This window comes from Phocoena sinus, chromosome 16, assembly GCF_008692025.1.
Source record: "Phocoena sinus isolate mPhoSin1 chromosome 16, mPhoSin1.pri, whole genome shotgun sequence".
In the NCBI taxonomy this organism is placed as follows: Eukaryota; Metazoa; Chordata; class Mammalia; order Artiodactyla; family Phocoenidae; genus Phocoena; species Phocoena sinus.
The window spans coordinates 84,040,541-84,064,379 of NC_045778.1; the positions used below are offsets into that span (position 1 = coordinate 84,040,541).

General features: G+C 55.4%; 1 protein-coding gene across 1 annotated transcript; it reads right to left on the minus strand.

Moving 5' to 3' along the window:
* Nucleotides 1-1,842: 1,842 nt before the first annotated feature.
* Nucleotides 1,843-13,739, minus strand: BNIP3 (BCL2 interacting protein 3). The gene is made up of 6 exons (XM_032608938.1): nucleotides 13,558-13,739; nucleotides 6,238-6,388; nucleotides 5,815-5,899; nucleotides 4,545-4,654; nucleotides 4,314-4,466; nucleotides 1,843-2,872 (listed from the first exon to the last, which is right to left on the minus strand). The coding sequence occupies exons 1-6, from the start codon at nucleotides 13,601-13,603 to the stop codon at nucleotides 2,827-2,829; spliced, it is 591 nt and encodes a 196-aa protein (XP_032464829.1). The 5' UTR covers nucleotides 13,604-13,739; the 3' UTR covers nucleotides 1,843-2,826.
* Between the last annotated feature and the right edge of the window lie 10,100 nt (nucleotides 13,740-23,839).

The following is a 23,839-nucleotide window of genomic DNA, read 5'->3' on the forward strand; positions in this document are numbered from 1 at the left end:
AGTTGCAAAAATTGTAGAGTTCCTGCCTGCCCTTCACCCATCACCCAGGTTTAATTAACACCACGTAAAGCGGGTGAAGTCACCCCACAGTACTTGTAGCTCATCCACAGACCTTCGTGTTTGTTTTCCCAGTTGTCTTTTTCTCGCCCGGGATCCACGATGCACTTCATTGCCGCATCTTGGAATTTTTTTTTTTTTGGGGGGGGGGGGGGGGCTGTGTTGGGTCTTCGATGCTGCGCGCGGGTTTCTCATTGTGGTGGCTTCTCGTTGCGAAGCGCGGGCTCTAGGAGCGCGGGCTTCAGTAGTTGTGGCGCACGGGCTTAGTTGTTCCGCGGCATGTGGGATCTTCCCGGACCAGGGCTCGAACCTGTGTCCCCTGCAGCGGCAGGCGGATTCTGACCCACTGCGCCACCAGGGGAGCCCACTCCGTATCTTTCAATCTGTAACAGATCCTCATTTCCTCATGACCTTGACCTCAGACAGTTATTCTGTAGAACCTCCCCCAATTTGGGATGGCATGATATTTTCTCATGACTAACCTACAGTCACACATCTCGGCAAGAACACAGAGAGATGTTGGGGTCAGGAGATCCACAGTACCCTAGGTTCCCTTGGCGGTAATTTCCTGGGGAGGCAGTGACACCGGGCCCACGTCAGCAGCTGTCTGCCTGACGGTCACTCGTTCCCTCATCCCGTTTATTAATTAGATTCTGTCGGGAAGAACTGTCCCTTCCCCCACTTACTTGGTCTCCATCAGTGTGGACTTGGGGATCCTGCTCCAGTCTGGTGACAGCCCATCACCACCAGGAACCTGTTACCAGGCTGACCCACTCTGAGCCACTGCAGGTCCCTCAGGTTGGCTCCATGTCCTTCACCTCCTGGCACCACAAATGTTCCTCATGCCGCCCTGGAATTCCCACTTTTCCAAGGAGCTCTGGTTTATGGGAGAATGGATTCGACCCCCAGGATCTGTGTTATTTTAATCCAAAACTGTCTGGATATTAAATATTCTGTAAACTTGCTATTCTGTGAATAAAATGAATGGCGCTGTTACTTGCATTAACATAAGGAGTGTGTGGAAAGGCTGTCGCCATTCTGCTATCCTCTTGCCCAAAAGGTCAAAACAAAAATACATATATAGTCACACATTTTAAAAGAATCAAACGTCCACTGGAATGTTGCAGTGAGAGGGGAAAACCTTGTGATTGGCTGCAGCAGGCACTTCCGGCCACCATCACGCAGCTCAGCCTGTGCCCTGGGGAGCGTCAGTGACAGGGCGGAGACGGAAGGAAGGATACATAACTTGGAGGAGAGGAATAGAGTAATCATCCAGCTAGAAGACGAGAGAGAACTAAGATTTTAAAAAGTGAAGAAATCAGACGACAGCTATTGGAATCAATCATAAATTAAAATTGGTGCTCCAGAGAAGGAAGGGAGCGAGGCCGGGGGTGGGGGTGGGGGTGGGGGGCAGAGATTACACTTAATAGCTCAGAACTCCCCAGACCTGGGGGATGCCTTGCATATCTCAATGCACAGAGGCCTTCATCGTGGGCCGGGTCACCTGAGTGATGGATTCACAGAGCTCTCCAAGGGGTGCTGGCTCTGAGGACGCTCGGCCTTGCTGGAAGGTCCTGAGTGCAGCCCGGTGCTCGTGACACTTGAACCACCACCATTTGCTGTTAAAAGGGAATCATCCCCTTGGCCAGAGTGGGTCAGTGGGATGCAGGCTTAATGTTTTAGGGATAAATTACATAAAGAATCTTGATGCCATTCCATCAGCCGTCTCCAAATGAAAGGGCTGTAGGCCTCTACCTCCAAAGTAATTGTTTAAATAGAAACAAGTATTTTAAAAATTAGAATGTTACATTTATTTAACACAACCGAATTTAGTGTGGAAAAGTGAAACAAATACAACAGCATTTATACAGTATATCAAAAGGGCGGCCTTTAAAAACCATGCAGTGGGGATACACCTGGTTTAATGAAAAAGCTTGTGTGACGTACGTAAATACCGTAACCAAGTATTTGGCAAAGATTCATTTTTTTTCTATTTCCAGGCTTTTAAAGTAGACGCAGAATAGCTTAGAATGAAGCTACCTCTAAGAGCACACAGAAACGGAACACGAATAGACGGAATCGAGCAGTCCCGAGATAAGAGACGCTGACCCGTCCGGTGGTTGCCGTCCAGGGCGGTCGTAAGTCTCAGCGAGAGGCCCTGCGCTGCACAAGGTGCCGGTGTGGGGACGACCTGTCCCACCCGTGTTGCAGCCTGGATTCTACACGTCACGTCACAAAGAACCACCAGCACAGTGAGAGCTGAGGGGCGTCTGTAGTAGACGGATGCATCCACTGACATACGGTCTACAACAGGGTTGTAAGGCCACAGTGTTTATTCGGGATAAACCCTCATGTAGTCCTTTTCATGTCAACGGTATTCGTTCTTTCAAAATACAGTGTTTAACTCAATCAAGGTTGCAGATAATGTGTTAAAGTACTACATACATCATGGATACGTTAAAATTATTGATACTTAAATATTTATAATATCCGAAGGAAGGTTACCACCAAATTATTAATAGATATTAATCAATGACAGGCTTATTACTTTATCCCATAAGTATGATTATGGGAAAGCATGGTCTTAGTCTTTATTTTACTGAGTTAGGAACGTGGCATTTACAGAAGAAATGACACAAGTGGTGCAGCCACCCAAGGACCAAGACAGCCTCCTCTGTACGCTGAGCTGTGGACAACACACATCCCCACTATGTGAGAAAGCTGGACACACATCCCCACTACGTGAGAAAGCTGGACACCAATTCTTCATCAAAACGTGCTGGTGGATGTCGTCAGGCGCCTTCCAATGTAGATCCTTAACAGAAAAGGGAATTGGTAGTTAACGTGGTCTCGCAACTCCCGGGCAAGTTTGCACAGCTGAGACAGGGCAGCTGACGCTGGTCCCAGCTTATTTACGTAAGGGGACTGGCTCTCTTATACCCACTGTTAAAGCTTGGGTTTTATTCTTCATCAGTGTGTGTACATTTCAGCCTCTAATTTAGAAGAATCCAGTTGTGCTCTAACAGCCATGCAGTGGATACACTCAATACAAGCACAAAGGAGAGGATTCTACCCAACCTGAAACGCCAGTCCTCCCGTCACTGTTTTCTGAACTGACCACACGCCTGCAGGACAGGTGATATCGCCAAGTTTATCGGCACCAACCTCACAAAGAGCCCTGGCTGAGCAGTGAAGCCCACGCCCCCAGGAGCCCAGAACTGAGGGGCATATGGGCATCAGAGGGCTGTCCGGGCAGAGGGGGCTGGGGAGGACGTCTTCAGGCCTGCAGCCCAGCACGGGGAGCTTCCTTAGAGCAACTGGTCGGGGTGAATTTTATTATCCTGACCGCTTTGGAGGCTGGTAAGAAGGGCAGACACCCCTGCTGGGGGCTGGCTGCAGAAATCCATCTTGACCTCAACCCGGCAGAGGCCCCCACAGAATCTGACTGCTAGTTGTGGAGGAAGCTCCAGAAATCCACCTCCCCGCGTGAGACTTGCAGAGTCCGACTCTGAAAAGCACTGGGCTGAGAGGGAAGGCCAAGACAGAACCAAGAGGGAGAGGCCGGGGGCCCGGCCCCGCCAGGGAGCCCTCTCCCCGGGCAGGCAGGACTGTGGGCTGGGGCTCGGGAGGGCGGGAGGAACGCCGCTCTCGCCTCCTAGAGCAGGCGGGCTGGCGTCTCCTCTGCCACATTCACGAAGCCTGCGGTGGCACCAGCCCCCATCAGGAGGCCATCTTGAGAATCCAGACGTCCAGGAAGCCGCAGCCACAGAAGCCCGTCCGTCCACACCAGGGCCAGGGAGACCCCCCCGCCCCCCTGGCCAGAGGCTGGGGATGAGCCCCCGAGGGCAGCTTTGGGCTCCTCAGCACCGTCTGGGCTCAGCGTCTCCATGACCCAGGCTGCCTGCCCCCCTGTGTTCCGCACGGTCGTCAGAACTGGCGCCCTCTTCTCTCACTGCTGAGTGGACGCCAACAGACACGTGCAGCCCGAGTTACGGACGCTGCCCCCCTGCAGCCACCCCGCGAGGAGTGAGGCTGATCCGCACCTGCGTGCAGCGGTCCAGGTCAAGCAGCCAGACGAGCGCCCCTGCGCGCAAAACCAGCCTCTGCCGCTGGACGCTCGGGGCAGCGCCGCCCCGGCTCACGGCCCTGGGCTCTGTTTCTTGACCGGGACGGGCCGTTTCACACACCCACGTCGCCCGTGCTTCTAAGACCTAGAAGGACCCCGCGCTGTGCCATCCACACGGGCAGTCACTTACCCCAACCCGATGGCCAGCAGATGGGACAGCAGAAGAGACGGCAGAAAAACTTTGAGAAACTCCGCGGAGAAGATGCCCCCTTTCTTCATGACGCTCGTGTTCCGCATGCTGAGCGTGGGCGCGCGCTTCGGGCGCTTGAAGAGGAGGAACTCCCTGGGGGAGAGGTGCTGGTCAGCGGAGGCGTGCCGGGCCAGCCAGGCCAAGGCAGGCCCCCGGTGCAAATAGACTCACTTGGTCGGGGGCACGTTTTCCGGCCGGCTGGACCAATCCCAAATCCAGTCTGAGTTTTTCTTCAAGATGCTTTCGACTTCCTTCCTCCTCTCCATGTAGTCTTCCTCAGACTGGGGCAGAGCGAATGGTGAAAGCGAAATGGCGCCTGCCGCACCCGCGGCGGGACGCTCACCTCCCACCCAAGCATCGGACCGGCAGGCGGAGCTCGCAGCCCAGCCACGGCGGGAGGCGAGGGCTGCACCCCCCGGCTCTCCTCCCTCCTCCACACACATCGCCGGGCTGAAGGCCCGACTCAGACTCGAAGAGCTGCAGACACTGCCCCAAGGAAGCGATGCCAAATGAGGACAGACGTCCAGAGATGAAAACGGAAACCATCTAAAATGGCCCAAAACAGGGATGATGCCTAAGCAAGCAGGATACTGCACGGCAATGAAAGCAAGACACACTTTCACGTTAAATGGGAGAGAAAAAAACCAAAAACTTACGTGTACCCCTGATTGCAGCTACATTTTTAAAGTATATAGCACACTCATTAAAGAGCTTTTAAAAGTTGGATTTTAGGTGTTCTTCCCTACTTCTCTGCATTTGAAAAACTCTACCTGATCATCTAATTCCTCCTTAAAGTCAGGGGGGAAAAATGGGTTCAAATTTTGGAAATACTCTAAAACACGGTATCAAAACCAACCAAATGCCTGGGCGCACCAAAGCTGGAGTGGACCCCGCGTGTCTGGGGGCAGGCCGGGCGCCGCCCCTGAGGAGGCCTGAGCACCAGGGACTCCTGGTTTCCTCGGTGAGGGAGGCCTTGAGGGGAGACCAGCACGGGCTGGGGGGACCAAGTGGTACTGACCGAGCCCACGGTTCCTGACAGCTTTCACAGCGAGTCGGGGACCCACGGGTTCCTAAAATACACTCCCCAGGCATCACGACCAGAAAGGACCTGGCAAGGCCGCACTGGCCCCGGCCCAACCGAGGCCACCAGAGAAGCAGCACATAGGGCCCCAGGCTCTCTCCTACCCACACACTGCCCAGCAGACAGACCCACCGCCTGGCTCCCAGCTCCCCTCCCCCTGGCCACTCCCAGTGTCTCCCTGGACGGCGTGTGAGGGCAGAGGCGCCCGGGCCGCACAGCCTACCCAACCTAAGCCCCTGCCACTTCCGGTCCAGCGTGAAGTGCGGGGCGTGCCCCCCACCCCCGCCACTGCTTCTGAGGGCTGGATTCCACAGAACTTCGTACAAACAGATCGCAAATGGGTGCACAAGCACACCTTACCTGGGAGCTGTTCTTTTCTCCAAGACTATGTGTGTCTGTCTCAGAAGCTCTGGTAGTATCTTGTGGGGTCTGTGAGCGAGGTGGGCTTGGGGAAAACACAATGTGTTAACCTTCTTTCCACCAGGAGAAGCAAAACCCCACAGGCAGGGGCCATCCTCCAGGGCCGGGAGGCTCCCGCCAGCACCTGGGGCCAGGCCAGGGCCAAAGCGTCCCTCCACCTCCTCAGCTGAGCTCTGATGCCCCGCAGTCAACAAGCAGAAGCAGGGGCCCAGCACCACAAACACAGGCCCCAGTCGCTCCCTCCCACCTAAGGGCGAAGGGCCCGCTGTCTCGGGAGGGCTGGACTGAGGCCAGGCGGGCGTTTGCAGCCGTGCCTGCTCCTACCTGGCCTGCCAGCGCTGGGATACACACGTTTATGCCCACCTGTCACAGTGAGAGCTCCTGGAGCTGCTCCGTCCAGATTCACGCTGGGCATCCAGCAGGATTTTTTCCATGTCGCCATTATAAATAGAAACAGAGTCTGGAGCACTGCTCCCGCTCCCATTACTGCCAAAGTGTAATTCTACCCAGGAGCCTGATGGGGATAAAAAAAGGACATGGTTGCAATTTTCCACCCACTCTGGAGTCTGGTCCTAACAAATAACCAGCTCGCGCCCCCATTCCCAAGACGTGCCGGGGACTCGCAAGGAACCGTCGCCTTGAATCACGCTGCAACGCCCTTGAGGCCCATCTCTGGCACCTGCGTTACAGTGAGCCTCCCCAGGGGCCCTTGGGAGCCAAGGCAGTGCGCCTGCTGCCACTCCCAGACTACCTGCTCAGTCAGTGGGGTCCCAGTGACCAGGACACTCTCCTGCACTCAGCGCTTAGAAAGCAAAGGGTGTCAGCAAGAGCCTTAGGGATTTACACACTAAGGAAAGCTTTACGACCTATTTACACATTCCAGCGCCCCGTTCTGACCCTGAGGTCCCACAGGATTCGTTACGATTACTGCTCTGTATCTTACATCAGATGAACGGAACAAAGGTAACTAAACCTGATCAACCAGAGCAAGCAACCATCCCAAGTGCTCATCTAGCCAAGTCTGTACAGCAAGTAAACTCGGCATTCTTTAACTCGAACTGAAAACTGACGTGTATACACCCAGGTGTCATCAAAACAGAAGAACTCCTCAGCGCCAAGGTCACCTGCTTACTAAATGTAGCACAAAGCAGCTACCACCCCAGATCCTACAAGCCGGCATTCGGAGCTTAGCTTAGTCTCTCCAGCCTCACGACTTGGGAGCCGACTTGATGAATTCACCAAGGCAGCCAACAGCTGACCCGGCGGGCGCTCTGCTGCACCAGCCGTGCTGGGCTCCAGAATCGGAGTGACCGGGGAGAGCCCCTCCAGCGGCACCCGTGAGGGGAGGCATCCCCAGTCCGGGCACAGCCGAGGTCCAGGTGGGTACGGGGAGGGGAGGCGGTGCTGTTGCACTCGGCTGTGTGTGTTTTGGGCGTTGACAGGTGGAAGAGCTGGAAGATGAGATCAACTCTGGCAATCCCCACAGGACAGGTGTGAACCCTAGAGAGGTCCTGAAGGGGTGAAAGTACAAGTTCTGTGCGGCGGGGCTGAGCCACCCACAGGTGTGCGGACAAGGCAGGCGGTCAGGGCCTGGAAGCAACACCTGGGGACGTGGACCAGAGGGGACCCCCATCCTGTTGCCGCTGTGCGGCGGACCCAGGCTGGCTTCCAGCGTTTCACGGTGTCCACAGGCTCTCACTTCTGAACCCACACCTAGGAGCAGGGTTCCAGGGTGGAAAAGTTCTAGGTGTACGTTTAATGTATTGCAACACCACTGCTTTCCGACACAGCCGAAGCAACGTGAGCATTTTTGTTGGCTCACACTTGGCATCCGTCTTTAAATATAGCCATTCTGTGGGTGTGTGGTGGTAGGTTATATGGTTTATTCTGCGCTTCTCTGATTTCTACTGAGGTTGAACATTTCCTCACTTGCTTACTGGCCATGTGGAGAGCATCTTTGTTGAAGCAGCTGTTGAAATCTGCTCCTCTTTCCAACTGAGCGGCCCACCTTTCTCCATCTAGCTCGATATTCAAGACACAAGCTTTTCTTTTTTTGGCCACGCCGCGAGACTTGCGGGATTGAACCAGGGCCCCGGTGAAAGCGTCGAGTCCTAACCACTGGACTGCCAGGGAACTCCCGACACAAGCATTTTTTTTTTTTTTTTTTTTTTGCGGTACGCGGGCCTCTCACTGTGTGGCCTCTCCCATTACGGAGCACAGGCTCAGGACGCGCAGGCCCAGCGGCCATGGCTCACGGGCCCAGCCGCTCCGCAGCATGTGGGATCCTCCCGGACCGGGGCACGAACCCGTATCCCCTGCATCGGCAGGCGGACTCTCAACCACTGCGCCACCAGGGAAGCCCCACAAGCCTTTCTTCACTTGAATGTGTTGCAGGTAACTTGACAGCCTTTCCACTCAAGCCTTCTGCTGAACATAAAAGTTCTCGCTTTCAATTCACTCCTCCACCGCCAGGCTCCGTTCACTGGTAAGACTGCCTCTGCGGTCCCCTCTGCCCCGTCCTGCTTCCCAGCTGGCCACGCGCACAGGTCTCCTGGGCCCAGGGCAGTTCCTCTGCTGTGTGTTGTGGGTCCAGGCCTCTCCGGGGTGGGTGCAGGAGGGGCAGCGCAATGGCAGACCGGACTGAAACCCCAACCGAGGCTGGTAGTCACTGGACGGCTCCTCCAGGAACCATGACCCAGAGCTGCCGCTCTGCGCTGAAACCAGGGCCCCGGGGGCACCACATAGCACCACCCACTCGGGGCCCAGACCCCTACACGTCAGCCCCTCCCCGAGAGCCCAGGCCTGCCCTCAACAGCAGCTTGTCTGCAGAATAGGTCACATTCATCCGAAGAAAGCAAATCAAGGGTCCAGGAATGAAACGTAACAGTTTATACCACGTCCGGCCTCCCACCTGGCTGCTAACAAGATGATCACCGGCAGTTTTCAGGTGCTGATATGCTTCTCACTTCAGCCTCTCAAGTTACTTCATGTTGGCCTGGCCCGCACAAGGCAGGCCAGGGTCTGTCTGGGAGCCCAGGGCTCCCTGGACAGAAGCCAGGGCCACTCAGCCTCTGCAGGTCAGCAGAAGCTACAAGGACTCCACGCCATTCTTGAGACAGCCCGTCTTGACTGGGGACCCTATTCCCACCTACTCTGGTGGCTGTGCAGGGGTTAGGAAAGCCCTGAAGCAAACCGTAAGAGGCTCTACCGTGCGACTCCTTCACTAGCCCTCCTTCCTTCCCAGGAGCGAGGTGACACTCGGCCCAGCAGCTCTGGCCCCCCACGGCATGGAAGAGGACCACGGTGCCCTGCTCTGGGCACAGTTCCATTTTTCTAGGTTCTCAGTCAGGTTCTGGGCCTGGCTGCCCAGATCACTTTTACTTACGGTGTCCGACATAAATGGAGTTTGAGGTGCAATGTCTTCTCTGACACCACTTCTGACATGAAATTGGGGTGGGGGGAGGCCTACACCAATAAGCAATTTCCAGTACCAACTGGCTGTCCAACAGTTCCGTCCTGACACTACCTGGAGTCAGTGTCAGATCCCACAAGTTGAAGACCTCTCAGTCCCACAAGACTGTCCCCCCGTCAGACAGCCTCACATGCCTGGTAGACCAAGAATTCAGGGGTTCCAACAACCCCACCCTCTTCAGTAATTCACGAGAACTCAGTGTTTACGCTTCCCCAGTCTCAGAAGGATTACAGCTCAGGAACAGCCAGGTGCACGGGGCAGGGTATGGGGGGCGGGAGTGGAAGGGGACAGTTTCCATACCCTCTCCCAGGACCTCAGCGGGCTCAGCAGCCTTTTTCAAAGTGTTTTATAACCCAGTCCGCAGCCCCTCCCCTCCCGGTGGCGGTGGCGAGTGTGTGCTGAGCTCCCACCCTCGTGCTCCAGTGCGCTTTCCCATCCCCACCCGGAGGCTACCTAGGGCCTCGTGAGTTACCTCATTAGCAGACTCAAGCGTTCACCAAAGGGGCCCCTCATGAATAACAACATCTCTCGGGAAATTCCAAGGGTTTTTAGAGCTGAGCTCTGTCTGGGTCAGGAACCAGGGACAAAGATGAAATATATTTTTCAAATTGTGATATAACGGACATATAACATTATCAGTTTCAGGTGTATGTATATTATACCACAAGGGCCAACTCAAAACTCCATGGAGACAAATATATACGCTTTTTAGAATCATCTCATAGAAAGTCTCAAGCATCCTTCAGAAAAAAATCCCATTCTGGGGTGTCTACAGCAAAAGCTCTGGGTCCAAAAGCTGTATTCTAAGAAATGATTTACTAAAGGACGACAGCTTTATTATTAACCTGCAGCACCTGGGTAGGGAAAGCAGCTTCCTGGAAACTGAAGACAAGGTGTGCCATTAATCTCCTCGCATCTGCGGTTAAGGTCACTCACCTTCGTAAGCAAGAAAGACGGGATTCAGGTCGCTGAAGGGTAACCTTGTAAGGCTTCCTCAGAATCCCAAATAACCTATCAGATAATTGGTGTAATTAGGCCTCAGAAAAAAAACAAAACAGGTGGTGAAGCCGCTGATCCAGGCAAGCTTCCCCGATTCCTGTCCCCGCCCACAAAGGCCTGTAATTTACGCTAACAAGACACAGGGCACGAACACAAGGCAGATGAGATGGACGGAGAGCCTAGGCTACCAATATTACATCACCACAGAAAGAAAACCCACAGGCCTTAGAGTTAACCCATTTCTTTTTTCTTTTTTTAAATCTCCTGTGACCTCCACGATCCTTGGTCCCAAAGAAGATAAAGGCCAGGTTTTGACTTTGATGACCTGTGGGCCCCGAGATTTGTAACTCAACATGTTATCACACCTTAGAGCCCTAGAGAGGCTACAGGAATTACCCAAACACATAGCTACTTACTGGGTAAGCCATAGGTGCCATTTAATTCAGCTAAACTCTACTGCTGTCAACTGAGTGCAAGCGAGGAACACATGCAGAAGTGTTAACCGTAGTTCACTGAGCCACTGCTTGGTTAGTTGGGTGGTGGAATAGATTCCAGCTGTCTCTGATTTACCCAGCTTGAAAACAGAGAGACAGCAGTACTTTTTCAACCTGTGGAAGGAACCCTTACTCTCTCAAGTAACTTTAATATAGCACCCACGCTGTTGATCCTAAATATTCTGCACGAAGCTTCTCAAAGTTCCTGCCGCCACTGTGGGACCCCAGGCCCTCCTACATCCCGGGGCAAACACTCCCCTCCAGCCCCAGCTGGCAGAGGCCCCAGTAGCTCAAATCCAGACAGTATCCCTAGACAGTATCCCTAGTCCAGGGCAGCAGGTCTCAGCCCTGGCTATGGAGGACCACCTGTGCGGCTTTCCCCCCCATTCTCCAGAAGTCTAACCCAGCGGCCCGAAAATCCTTATTGGGAATGCTGCAATGGAACCCTGGTACATTTACTTTGAAAAAGCTGTAACGGTGATGTCGGGCAGCCGGGGCTGAAAACTACTAGGGGACTATGGGATTAAGGAGAAGGTGGAATCCCTGAGGAGAGCCCTGGGGCAGAGCAACTACCACCCTCATCAGAGGGCTTCTTCCCTGGGAGAGGTGGGATTTAAGAAATGACTGTTTTTAAAAGCTTCGCAGGTTAGATGGGACAGGAATGAGAGGCTTGACTGACAAGTGATTTTGAACATAAAGTCAAGCAGGTAAGTCATTCAGGTTCCTGGATCTTAACAGGAGCTGGCAAATCGCACCCATCCTTCTGTCTAATGTCTTCTGTCGCCGACGCGCCTGCCTGCCCTGTTTCTCACTTCACCTCTGGGCCTCACTGTGAACACTGTGAAAAGTAGAGGTTGGGCCAGGATCTAGATGCCTGAAACCCCTTCCCTCCCAAACTGCATGGCACGAGAACTGCGAATTCTCTTCCTCTTCATATACCTTCAGCCGCGCTGGGTGCCTGGGACAGCGGAACCCTCTGGCTGCAGACAGAGCAGTGCGTGAAGGGGCAGGGGCTGTCTCAGGGTAAACCAGGAGCACCTTACTGCATTGACCCCCACCCAGCACAGCAGGGGTTGGGGGTGGGTCTTCTGGGAAGTAAGGTTCACACCCCCTCCCATGATGCTGTGACACAGTATCACAAAACTCCATCTTCTCCCTGCATATTAGGGGTTGTTTATCTGAGGACAAGAAAGGCATATACGACATCTTGCTCCTGGTTCACAACTAGTAGGGACCAGGGGGCCGAGAGGCAACGTCAACTTCGCTGTGAACTCAGGGGAAACATTTGGTCCGAGGATACAAGCAAAGGGGAAAAGGTCTGCCATTGTCTGCGGGCTCAGCTACCAAGGCTCTCAGTTCTTTCCGAGGTAAACAAGAGGTAATCAAATCAACACAGAGCAGAGGACAAGTGTCGCCCCAGCCACCAATCCCTGCTCGGATTCAGTTTCCCAGAGCGGCCGAGGCCCCACGTGACTCCTCCCACACCGGGCGGCCGGGGAGCGAGTGCCCCGCAGCACGTATCCCGGAGAGCGCAGCCCGGAGAATCCGCGACACTTTCCACTCAGCGTGTAACTGTCTTTTTATAGAATACACAAAACAGAAAAATCTTGTAACCCACGAGCTGGCACTCTGCATGGCCAATGACTCAGCAGTTTGGTCTGCCAATCGAGGACCGAAGATGGAGCCGCTCAGGACACTCCGAACTCTTCCCGACAAATCTGACCCACTAATAAAACAGACCGTGTTAGCAACTAAGTAGTTTGATAACAGAGCTGACTTTAAAAGGCAGTTTAGGAAACACTCCTTGGATCTTTTGTAAGACAAAGATTCAATCCCTTAATCTGTTTCAAAGAAAACAGTCACTGTCGAAATTTAAGGAGCGATTGCAGGATTTTTAAGCTGCCGTTGTAGTTTTAAATTATACAACGCAGTAGACCAAGTCTTGCCTAGTGAAATCTTGTTTTGAGGAATACGAGAAACTAGTAGCTCAAATCCAGACAGTATAAAGATTTTTAAATCTTAACGAAACTTTAAAATTCACTAAGGCTTCAACGGCCCTCTCCAAAACTTATTTACGAGCTCCCGCCGCCGCCTGAACTGTTGCTTCAGAGAATAAAGGTCGGCGCCCGGCCCCTCCTCCAACCCGTGGGCCTCGGGCTCCTCACCCGGGCCGGAGGCGGCGGCCCGGGGGCGGCCCCGCGGGGCCAGAGCCGGGTGGGTCAAGGCCGCCACCGGCCCCGGCTTCCCGGGAGGTGGCGGGGTGTATGCACCGCGGCCACGGGGCCTCGTGCTCCCCCGCGCAAGTCAACCCCGAGCTGGGCTCTGAACGACCCCCGGACGAGCGAACGTAACTAAGAAAAGGCCAGCCGCGCCCCCGGCCCAGCGTTTCAGGGTTCTTCCTCTCACGGCGGCTCGCCCCGAATCCCGGGACCCCGTCCTCCCCGGCCACTCCGGACCGAGCCGCGGACGGCTCACAACCCGAGTCCACGAGTCCAACCGCAAGTCTGGGCGCCTGCTCGCCGGTAGCCGCACCGGCACCGAAACCAGCACCGGGCTGCACCTCGGAAGACCAGGCACCGCGCGGGCTTGGGGCGACGTCGGCGCCTCGGTCGCCTCGACCCGGAGACGGGAGTCCCTCCGCAGGCCCCTCCTCTGCAGGCCGGGCGCCTTTCCCCGGCAGGTCCCCCACACCCAGGCCGGCCCCCGGCCCCCGTTCACCGTGCAGGCTCTCCTCCTGCAGCCCGGGGGTCTCGCTCTGCGACATGGCGGCAGGGCGAGGGCGCTGCAGCCGGCGGGTCGGGGTTGGGGTCGGCGGGCGCTCCAGGAGGGAGAGGGAGAGGGAGCGGGAACGCCGCGGTAGTTAGAGCGCGGTCGGCCCGCGGCTCCGAATGACTGACGCTCGCGGCCGGAGCTCCGCGGATAAGCGGCAGCACCGCCCACTGGCCGTGGGGCGGGGCCTGCGCGTGCGCGAGGGCGCGTGCCGCGCGTGCGACGCGTGCACGGGTCGGGACGCGAGGAGGGGTCCGCGCGTGCGCAGCCGGGCGGGGGCGGGGCGCGGGCGTCTAGCAGGTGCGCGCGGGACGTGCCGGCACCGCCTGGAGACAGGCGGGCGGGAGGCGGGGCCCGGCGGGGTGACTCGTTTCTGCGACGCTGCCTGAGGCCTGACTGCGTCCCCTGAGACACAGGGCCGGGGAAGGGACGGGGGGCTGACAGTGGGGCTGCGTGTAGAGTCGGACCCGGGGCTGTGGCCTGCACCCTGCGGCCGGCGGCGAGGCCGCCCCTCACCTGCAGTGCAGCGATCACGTGCTGTAAATTGGACCGGCAGGAAGTCAGACAGTGTCCCTAGCAGCTGGTCCAGCAAACCACACATCAGCCCCTGGAACAATCAGCCCAAGCGGCCAGGACTTGGTCGCTGACTGACAGCTTCCCCGATTCCTGCCCCTGTGTCCCACTCAGGACCAGCCAGAGGAAGCCAAATATGACCGACGTTCGGTCCCCCAACCAAGCACCACTTCTAGTGGGCCGCCCCCCCCGCCACGGCCCCCGCTTCCGTGGGCCCACCTGAGCCCCTCCTCCTGCGGGCCCCCCTCCCCCGCCCGCCCTGGGTCTCTGTAAACACGCGCACGTGGGGCTCGCCGCTCAGCAGCTCTGAGTAGGAGCCGCCGCTGTGCTCATTTGGGGTCTTGGTTTCCTTTCTGGATGAGGATGCTCTTGGGAGGGGCGTTGGTCTTCTCAGCTTTCTCTCTGGTTGTGGAAGCGCCGGCCTTCCTTTCAGCTGGACCCTCATTCTCACTTGGTCAACGTGCATTTACCAAACGGCGCCCTGTCCCAGCCCTGCGCTAGTGGGTACAGCCGGGGACAACAGCAAGCAGCGTCCCCGCAGAGGACAAACTGCAAAGCCCGCCGGACAATGCACCTCTGCCTTGGTGCCTCTCCCAGCGCCTCGGTCACCCTCACCCGGGAAGCTGCCCATATGTAGCCTTCCAGCCCATGAACACCGTGTGTTTCTCTGTTATTTAGGTCTTCTTTGATTTTTCTCAGCAAGGTCTTATAGTTTTCGGTGTACAGGGCTTGCACATCTTTTGTCAGATGTATCCCTAAGTGTTCATATTTTTATGTTATTGCGATTAATATGGGTATATTTCATTTGGTTGCTCACTGAACATATAGAAATATACTGGATTTTTGGGTACTGTCACATCCTGCAACCTGCTAAGCTCACTGAAACTTACAGATTTTCCAAGTCCTCTGAAGTGTCTGTAGGCAATTACCTGAAAGTGTTTAGACGGAAATGTTTCTCACTCCACCTGGTTTTCCCTCCCCGTGTGGAGCCCTCTACAACTCCCAGCAAGTTCCAGCACTCGGAGAGCCCCATGTGAGAGAGGCCTGAGGCCTAGACTTTTGGCAGCATCGCTGTAAACATAATGGTTTGCACAGCCCAGAGCAAAGCTCCACAGCATCGAAGGGATGCGAGTAGGAGGAGGTGATGGTGGAAGGCGGTGGGGAGAAACTGTTCACAGGCAGGTCAATTTTAGGAAAAGTTTAGGACAATTTATTTCAAACTATCCTGCCTCTCCCTCCTTGAAAAGTCTTCCTGTGTACCCAGGTGCGCCCCAGCTTGAGACCACCCTGCTGATGAAGCCCTTTTCGTGCTGGCACTGGTGGAGAGGGGGAGCAGAAGGTGGACAGGGCAGGTCTCCCCACTCACGCACCCTGACAAGGTTGGGAGGCTAGGGGGCCGAGGGGAAGGGCAATGTTGGGGCTCTGTTCTGCCACCTAGGGGAGCAGACACCAGGAGGTGCTGTCTAAAGTTTATAGAACCAGAAATAGATACTTAGGTATATTATTTTTAAAAAGACCTAAATAGAAAACATGTTTAGTTCCAATATCAAAACTAGGGATAAATCGATAGGGAAATGAGCTAATCTCTTATTTTTCATGAGGAAGTCGGTAGATGCTGTCCTAACTTGAACAAGGAGTTATTCACATCTATTTTTCAAAGCTATGTTGGTCATTACCTGAAGAACTGGAAGCAGAAGTGGTTAAAACTGGCTGCTTCTCGGGCGTGAGATAAGAGATCTCCACTTTTCATTTTGTGACCTGTATTATTTTGATTTTTTTTGTCTGAGTGTATATTATTTTGATTTAAAAATATTCACTGAAGCCATAGTGAGGAGGGGGTGTTGAAAAGACACGGGGGCCAGCTGGAGCTCTGTGAGCAATGACATGGCAGTGGGTTATCACCCAAAGAATGACCTTCCCACGCCCATGTTAACGTAGATAAATGATTGAATAAGTAAGTAAACGAGGGAAAAGAGACAAACCTGCCACACAGAAAAATCCCGAGTAAGTGACGTAGATGTCATGCCCCAAGGAGGGAAGCACGACTCCCCCTAAGTGTCGGCTGTGCAGAGCAACTTCCTCCCGAAGAGCACAGTGTGGACAGGGGAGGAGCCACTGGACAGTGAAGTCACCTGACAGACACGGCCTCGGCCAGGTGGTCAAGGTCAACATCGGCAGAAACGCGTCGTGTTGAGAGTACGCGCCCCTGAGAGGACGTGACGTGTCTTCCTTCTAGAAACACACCACCCCAGTTCAGCCACCAGACAAACCTCAGACGATGCCCAGCAGAGGGACATTCTACAAACTCCCCGCTCCTCCAATCGTCAAGTCATCAAAACTACAGAAACACCGAGAAACCGTCCCAGCCAAGAGGAGCCAAGGGGGACTCGAGTCTGAATGAAATGTGGTGCCCACGGTCGCCTCCTGGGGCTGAAAAGGGATTTCAGGTAAACACGAAGAAGATAAGAATAAAACACGCACTTTAATAATAATACAGCAGTATTGGGACTTCCCTGGTGGTGCAGTGGTTAAGAATCCGCCCACCAACGCAGGGGTCACAGGTTCGAGCCCTGGTCCAGGAAGATCCCACAGGCCGCAGAGCAACTAAGCCCGTGCACCACAACTACTGAGCCTGCTCTCTAGAGCCCGTGAGCCACAACTACTGAGCCCCGCGAGCTACAACTACTGAGCCCGCGCACCTAGAGCCCGTGCTCCACAGCAAGAGAAGTCACTGCAATGAGAAGCCCATGCACCACAACGAAGAGTGGCCCCCGCTCGCCGCAACTAGAGAAAGCCCATAGGCAGCAATGAAGACCCAACGCAGCCAGAAACAAATTAATTAAATAATTTTTTAAAAAAAGGAAATACACCTGCAAACATACTGAGTAGAATGATAGCAAAGTGAGATCTAAAGAAGACTAATACATTACAACAAGGAGGGTCTCTCCTGGGACTGTAAGGACGGCGTAAGAGTATATTTAATAAAAGGTTAAAGAAGAAAAAATATCTTGATCGTCTTATGAAATACCTGACAGATCAAAGATCAAGAATAGGGCTTCCCTGGTGGCGCAGTGGTTGAGAGTCTGCCTGCCGATGCAGGGGACACGGGTTCGTGCCCCGGTCTGGGAAGATCCCACATGCCGCGGAGCGGCTGGGCCCGTGAGCCATGGCCACTGAGCCTGCGCGTCTGGAGCCTGTGCTCCGCAACGGGAGAGGCCACAGCAGTGAGAGGCCCGCGTACCGCAAAAAAAAGAATAATCATCATTTTAGAAGCAAATAATTATTCAGTATGCATTCATGACAACACACAGACACCAAAAACAAAATTGGTGAGCTGGGAAGGGGGTGGAAGCCCTCAGTTAATTAATTAATGTGTAGAAGACATTTAATAATTTTTGTTGGCTGCTCAACTCCTGAAGCCCTGCTCAGTGCCTGAATTCCCAACTTTTCATTTATAGGAACTTAAAATACTGGGTCTCACATCCTTAGCCTCCCTCCCAGCTGGGTAGGGGAAGAGCAGCTCTTCACTTCCTCTTCCCTTCACTTCCTTCACTTCCTGTCTTCACTGCCTGGAGTAGCTGTAGTAGCGGCAGCCTCCAGTGCCTGGTGCCGCCTGGCAACGGAACAAGCGTTTCTGTTTTGTCCAGCGGTTTCCTAACTGGACCAGGTGTGCAGTCTGACTTCTGCTGTGCTGGCTGTGTAGCTGCCCTTTGTTCCCGCCATTTTTCATGGCTAGTCCTTGGGCCTCTCCAGCAATTCTATGCACCCTCCAATATTCCTTCAGAAAAATCCCTTTTCCACTGACATCAGCTGGAGCTGGTTTCCTTTACTTCAACTAAGAAGTCTTCCTGATGAAGGGACTCACCTGAAACCTACAGCAAGCCTCGTACTAACAGTGAAATGCTACTGCATTTCCATGAAGTCAGTAACGAGCCAGGGCACCTGTGACCATTCTGGTCTGGAGGTCTGAGGCAATGCAGGAAGGCAGGAAGGAGAAATGAAAATCTGGCATGTGGGATCTTAGTTCCCCAACTAGGAATCGAACCCACGCCCCTTGCATTGGAAGGACGGAGTCTCAACCACTGGACCGCCAGGGAAGCCCTGAGAAATGAACATTTTAAGATGTCAAAAAGGAATATGCAAAACGGTCACTGTTGACCCCCCCGTCATCCCCACCCTGTGTAAGTTCCATGAGGGCAGGAACTTCCATTGGTTTCTTGGGTTCACCAATGTACGATGAGCACCTAGAACCAGGCCTGACTTTTGGCAGGTGTTCAGGTAGTATTTGTTAATGAAATTAATGCATTAACAAAGAATAATAAAGTTGTTTACCTAGAAAGTTGAAGACAACCAATGGAGAGAGTCTTTGAACAAATAAGAATCAGTAAAATGTGTGTAGTAAGGTTAGCACAGAAAAATCAACTACTTCCTTCCAGATTAGCAGTTTGAAAGTGGAAAACATTCATAAGAGCAACAAACAAAATATCTAAGAATAAACTTGATAAGAATTGTTCAAGATACGAAGAAAATTGTTTAATTTTGCAGGAAAATTTGAAAAGGCATTATTTATGATTTTAAAGATACAGCATGTCCTTAAAAGAAAAAATTGATATGACAACCCCTGTCACCTTACTGTGCACCCCACAAGGCTCTGAGCCTTGACATTTAAGGTGCCATCTGACCTCACAACAACCCAGTCAGGTGGGAGGATGGGAGGATTACTGCTCTTTTTAAAAAAAAAAATGAGGAGGGTACAGTTTACTAAAGTAAAGGGAATTTGGGGACATAAAGGGACTCGACGGGAAGGAGCCACCTGCAATCCACAGACCAGTTGAAGGATTTGTGTGGGGAAGTTGTTAATGGCCCAATACATCCCAGCAAGCTACAGACGACCCACCGGTAAGTGGACAAGAATGGGCACCTCACAAACGACAAACCCAAAAGGCCAGTGAGCGTGTGAGAAGATGCTCCAGCTCACACGGGGAGGGAGTTCCAGCTGAGACAGTGAAAGACCGTTTCTGTCTCAAGCTGTGACTACTGCCGGTCCTGGCGGGTCCTCCAGTCTGTGTTTCAGCGTCCCCACCCCAGACCGGCTCACCTCCACCCTCACGGCCCCGCATTGCCTTCGTCTCCATCCTCTGGTCGCCTGGTCATCCCTGCAAATGGCTTCAGGGCCCCGTCCCCTCTCCCAGCACAGCACCCACCTGCTTCCCCCCGACCCCTCCCCACACACACAGGGCACCACGCCTGCATCCAAGCAGCAAAGCAGAAGAGGGGACATGCCATGCAAACTGGTTTCATTTTCAGCTCGTGACCACTTACTCCAAGGGGCCCTGGGGGCACTGCTCCGTTCCCCAGGCCCCTGGGCCCCAAGTATCTGTTCAGTCCTTGCCCGGGGAGGAGGAGTTGGGGTGATGCCACCCACCCTGCTCTGGATAGAGGATGTGCTCGGGAGGACGCAGACTCCCATGGCCAGCAGGCCAAAGTGTCCGTTCCCCAGGCCCAGGTGGTCTCTGGGGGGTGGAGGGGGGCCTGGGGGTGTCTAGGTCTGGCCAGCAAGGTCCCGGAAGGCAAGCAGGAGGCTGGAGGTACCGTCCGGAAGGGCAGCAAGCAGCTGTGACCCCACCGCCAGGGACCTCAGTTGAGAGGCCCAGCGTCCCCAGAGCCCCACGGGACAGTCAGTGTGAGTCCAGCCCAGGCAGTGCCCGCTCTGCACTGACCCTTTAGGTCGGGGCTGTCACTGGGGAGGAGGGGCTGGAGGAGGTGTGACCGTGTCCCGGCCAGGGCCAGTGGAGGGCATTCTGCGTGACCCGGAAATGACTTTGAAAAGCCTCAGGTGGGGTCTCACAGGGAAAAGGAAGAGCTGTCCTGGGGACGGAATATGCACGTCATTTGTTTCCCTAGTGCCCTGGTGCTGCCGGTGGGGAGGTGGCCAGACGCGAACTTGCATGACCCTGACCGCGGGGGCCAGAACCTTTAGGGAGGGATTATCCTTCACCTTCTAGACTCGGGCGTCCTCGCAGAAACGCTATCCTGGGACGCAGAGCCGGGCCCCGATTGCACGGTTCTGTTTCCCGTCCTCTTCCAGTAAAATATGGGCTTTTCCATGAGGTCCCAGTGATGTCTGGGCTGTGGCAGGCTGCTTTTCGGAGCGGCCAGCGTGACGAAACACTTAGAGCTGTAAACAGTGTGCTCTCACTGTGTGTTCCCACTGGGTCTGGTTTGTTCCAGCTCCCGTCCCCGGTGGTGCTGGAGAAACAGGATCCTTTCCAAGGAGACGCTGCACTCTGATGAGAGCCTGCCCTTGCCTGAAATGTTCAAAACAGGGCGAGGCTCCAGAGCAGAGGCGTGCGCTCCTGCGAGCCTGGACCACGGGCCGGGGGCGCTGGGCGGGGCTGGGTTTTTGCCCCTTTTCCATGAAGCACTAGCTCAGCTGCTCCTCAGCTGGGAGGGGTGGCAGGCCGCGCCGTGTGTAATGACAAGCACGGTGGCCAGGGGCCCACACACCAAACACACGATGTCTGCGGCCCCGCCCGTGGGGAGAAGCTCATCTCAGCGCTCAGGCCCAGCAGGCATAACCCAGACCGTGAGCCCAGGTCCGGGAGCGCAGCCCCCGGCCCCCTCCCCGTGCCCACCTTCCCCGGCACACCAGGGGCCCAGGGAAAGGGACTAGGGGGGCCTCTAAGGGGCTGAGCTGATGCTCTCAAATGCCCTGAACCGCTGGGCTGGGAGCAGCTGCAGGGTCAGGCCATCACGTGGATGCAAAATGCTGAGCCCTACCTTGGTGGGAGAGGGCTGCCTGGGGTACTGCCCTTTGCCAGCGGTGAGGGGGACAAAGGCGCCCCCTGCCAGAGGTTTTACAAGGAGACTGAGGCCCGGAGAGGTCCAGTGATGAGCTGGGATTTGAAAACAGGCCTTCCTGGCTCTAAGGCCTGGTCTCACCGCACGTTGTTATCCCTAAAAAGACAGGGTCTACGGGGGCAGTGGTACAGCTAAGGTGACCAGTCTGAAAAGCCTGGGGACCGCTGGCTGGGGAAGTCCAGGCTGCATCCGTCAGACCAGGGACTGAGGGAGCTGACTGGGTCCCAGAAGAGCAGGCAGAACCCGGTCACCAGGCAGTGGCTCTGCCCCTAGTGGAAGCCCCTGGCTGCATCCAGGGTGGCAGAGCTCTCACCCAAAGCACTGAGATGTTGCCCCCAGAGCCCTGCCCTACTTAGCCAGGCCTGGTCCCTGCATCCCAGGGAACAGTGGAGCTCTTTCTGGAATTCACCAGAGGGACCAGGTGGGGCTGCGCAGGGAAGGCCACGAGGCCATTGCTCAGCAGAAGAAGCTGAGCCCAGGTTGCAGGGGACAGGGCTGACTCGGGTGACCGGTGGGGCAGGGCATCTGGAATACAGCAGCGGAGCCGCTGAGCAGCGGGGGGGGCGGGGGGGGGCGGGGGGGGGGGGCGGGGGGGGGCGGGGGCGGGGCGCGTGTCTCGGAGCCCACATCCGAGTGCAGGCTGGACACAGACTTGGGGGCCACTAGGATACGGCAGGCTGGACGGGAGCACAGCTGCTGGACGCCACGGGTCCAGAGGGCACGTGTGTGGACGAGAGACCGGGGCAGGGAAGGGGGCTGTGGATCTGAGCCAGGGGCCCAGGCACACGCGGGCAGAGGGAGGTGGGCCAGGTCCCCCAGCCGCCGGCGCAGCTGGCCCAGAACTCTGGCAAGGGCCACGTCCTTCAGCTTGAGGCCGGGCACCTGAAGCCACAGGTGACTAGGCTTGGACCAGCGGCAGAATCACCCCAGCCCCTGCGACTTTTCCACTTCACCCCTGGATGCGCCATCTGCCCACTGGGGATGGAGTCAACGTTGGAGGCTGCCCCGCCCTCCTGCCTGAGGCACCAGCACCCTTTAGCCCCGGGGAGCTGGCCCCTCCCTGGCCTCTGGGACAAGCTGCCAGGTTTGCCCCAAGGGCACACTCAGCTCAAGGCCACTCACTGCCTCCCTCGGGGCCTTTGGAGAGATGGCTTTGGATGTCCCTCCTCCTGCTACATCCTTCCCTCCCGTGGGCACATCTCAGAGAGGTTTTCAGGTTTCCATACCTGAGTGGGATAAAGGAAGGGGAAACATAGAGAGAGACAGACACGGGTGTTCTTAGAGCCACCCCCCTTTTCCAGTCTGGTAAGTGGATATAATCCTATGTATACACGCTTCACAGAGTTCCGGTGAGGACTGGAGAAAGGATACAGGTCCTTGCTGGGGACACAGTAACATCTGTGATGGCAAGAGTGACAGGGCAGCAGCGGCAGTGGGTGCGGGGGAGTTCCCTGGTGGCCTAGTGGTTAAGATTCCGGGCTTTCAGTCCCTGGTCAGGCAACTGAAATTCTGAAAGCCACGTGGCATGGCCAAAAAAAAAATGAAGACTGATGGGGCTGTAACCCTGCGCTGAGCTGCTCCAGGCGCCTGCCGGATCCTGGGCTCTCAGGTGCTGACTCTGAGGGTCTGGACGAGGCTGGGCTTAGAAAGACTAGCTCCCCTCCTTCCAGGATGTGCGGGTCTCGTGCACAGGCCGATGCCTTTGTGTGGCGACGGGCCTTAGATGCCTGTTAAAGTGCCTGATAGGTGTTTAATCGGCGCGAGATCTTATTATGCAGCCTCCTTTGTGTTTCAAACCTATAAGCTCCGTGACCTTGGAGGGGGAGGCTTCTGTCGAGGTCCTGGTCCTGACTCCCGAGTGCTGAGCGCTTCTCTGCGTGACAGTAGGGACCATTTTCCCACGTCCTTGCACTGGGGCAGCCTCCGCCAGTGCCCTGGGTGCCCGGCGGCTTTGCTCTTGGGTCCCCGAGGCCCGCGTGCGCTCTCGCCTTTAGATGAAGCTGCCTTTCCCAGGCCCGGCATCCGTGAAGGACTGCCAGGCCAGGGGTGGGGGGAAGGCGGGGGCATGCCAGAAACTGAAGGTGGCTGGAGGAAGCAGTTCCCTCTTCTGACAGGTCTTCCCTGAACAGGGAATTCCTCTCCCTCCTTTCATTTTATTTTAGTTTTTTGGCTGCACCGCGAGGCTTATGGGATCTTAGTTCCCCGACCAGGGATGGAAACGCCCCCAGCAGTGGAAGCCCTTAGTCCTAACCACTGGACCACCAGGGAATTCCCACATGACTGATACTTTTTGATGATACTTAAGGAAAACCTTTTGTTTATTATTTATACTGGAGTTTAGCTGATGTACACACACTGTTATGTAAGTTCCAGGTGTACAATGTAGTGATTCACAATTTTTAAAGGGTGGATGATACTTTTTGACGACTGCGTTTGCCCAGCGCCGTGTGACGGTTTGCCCAGCGCTGTGTGAGTTTGCCCAGCACCGTGCGATGGTTTGCCCAGCGCTGTGTGATGGTTGACACTATTGGATACCGCCGCTGCTAATGAAGATAACATAAAAAGCCAAATTGGGTGCCCCCCACCCCCTCGGTTTAGGTGAGGACTGCTCAGGAGACCGCTGTTCAGGGTCCCCCCAGACAGCGCAGGAGACTCGGACCACACCCCTCAGGTGAGCACCCCGTACCTTCCTATGGTTCAGGAGCAGGAGAGGTGTTGGGGAGTGGAGCCAGGAGACAGGGCAGCCAGTGCCCCGACGGCTGTGACGTTTAGCCCCTGGACATCTTCTCAGGTCAGA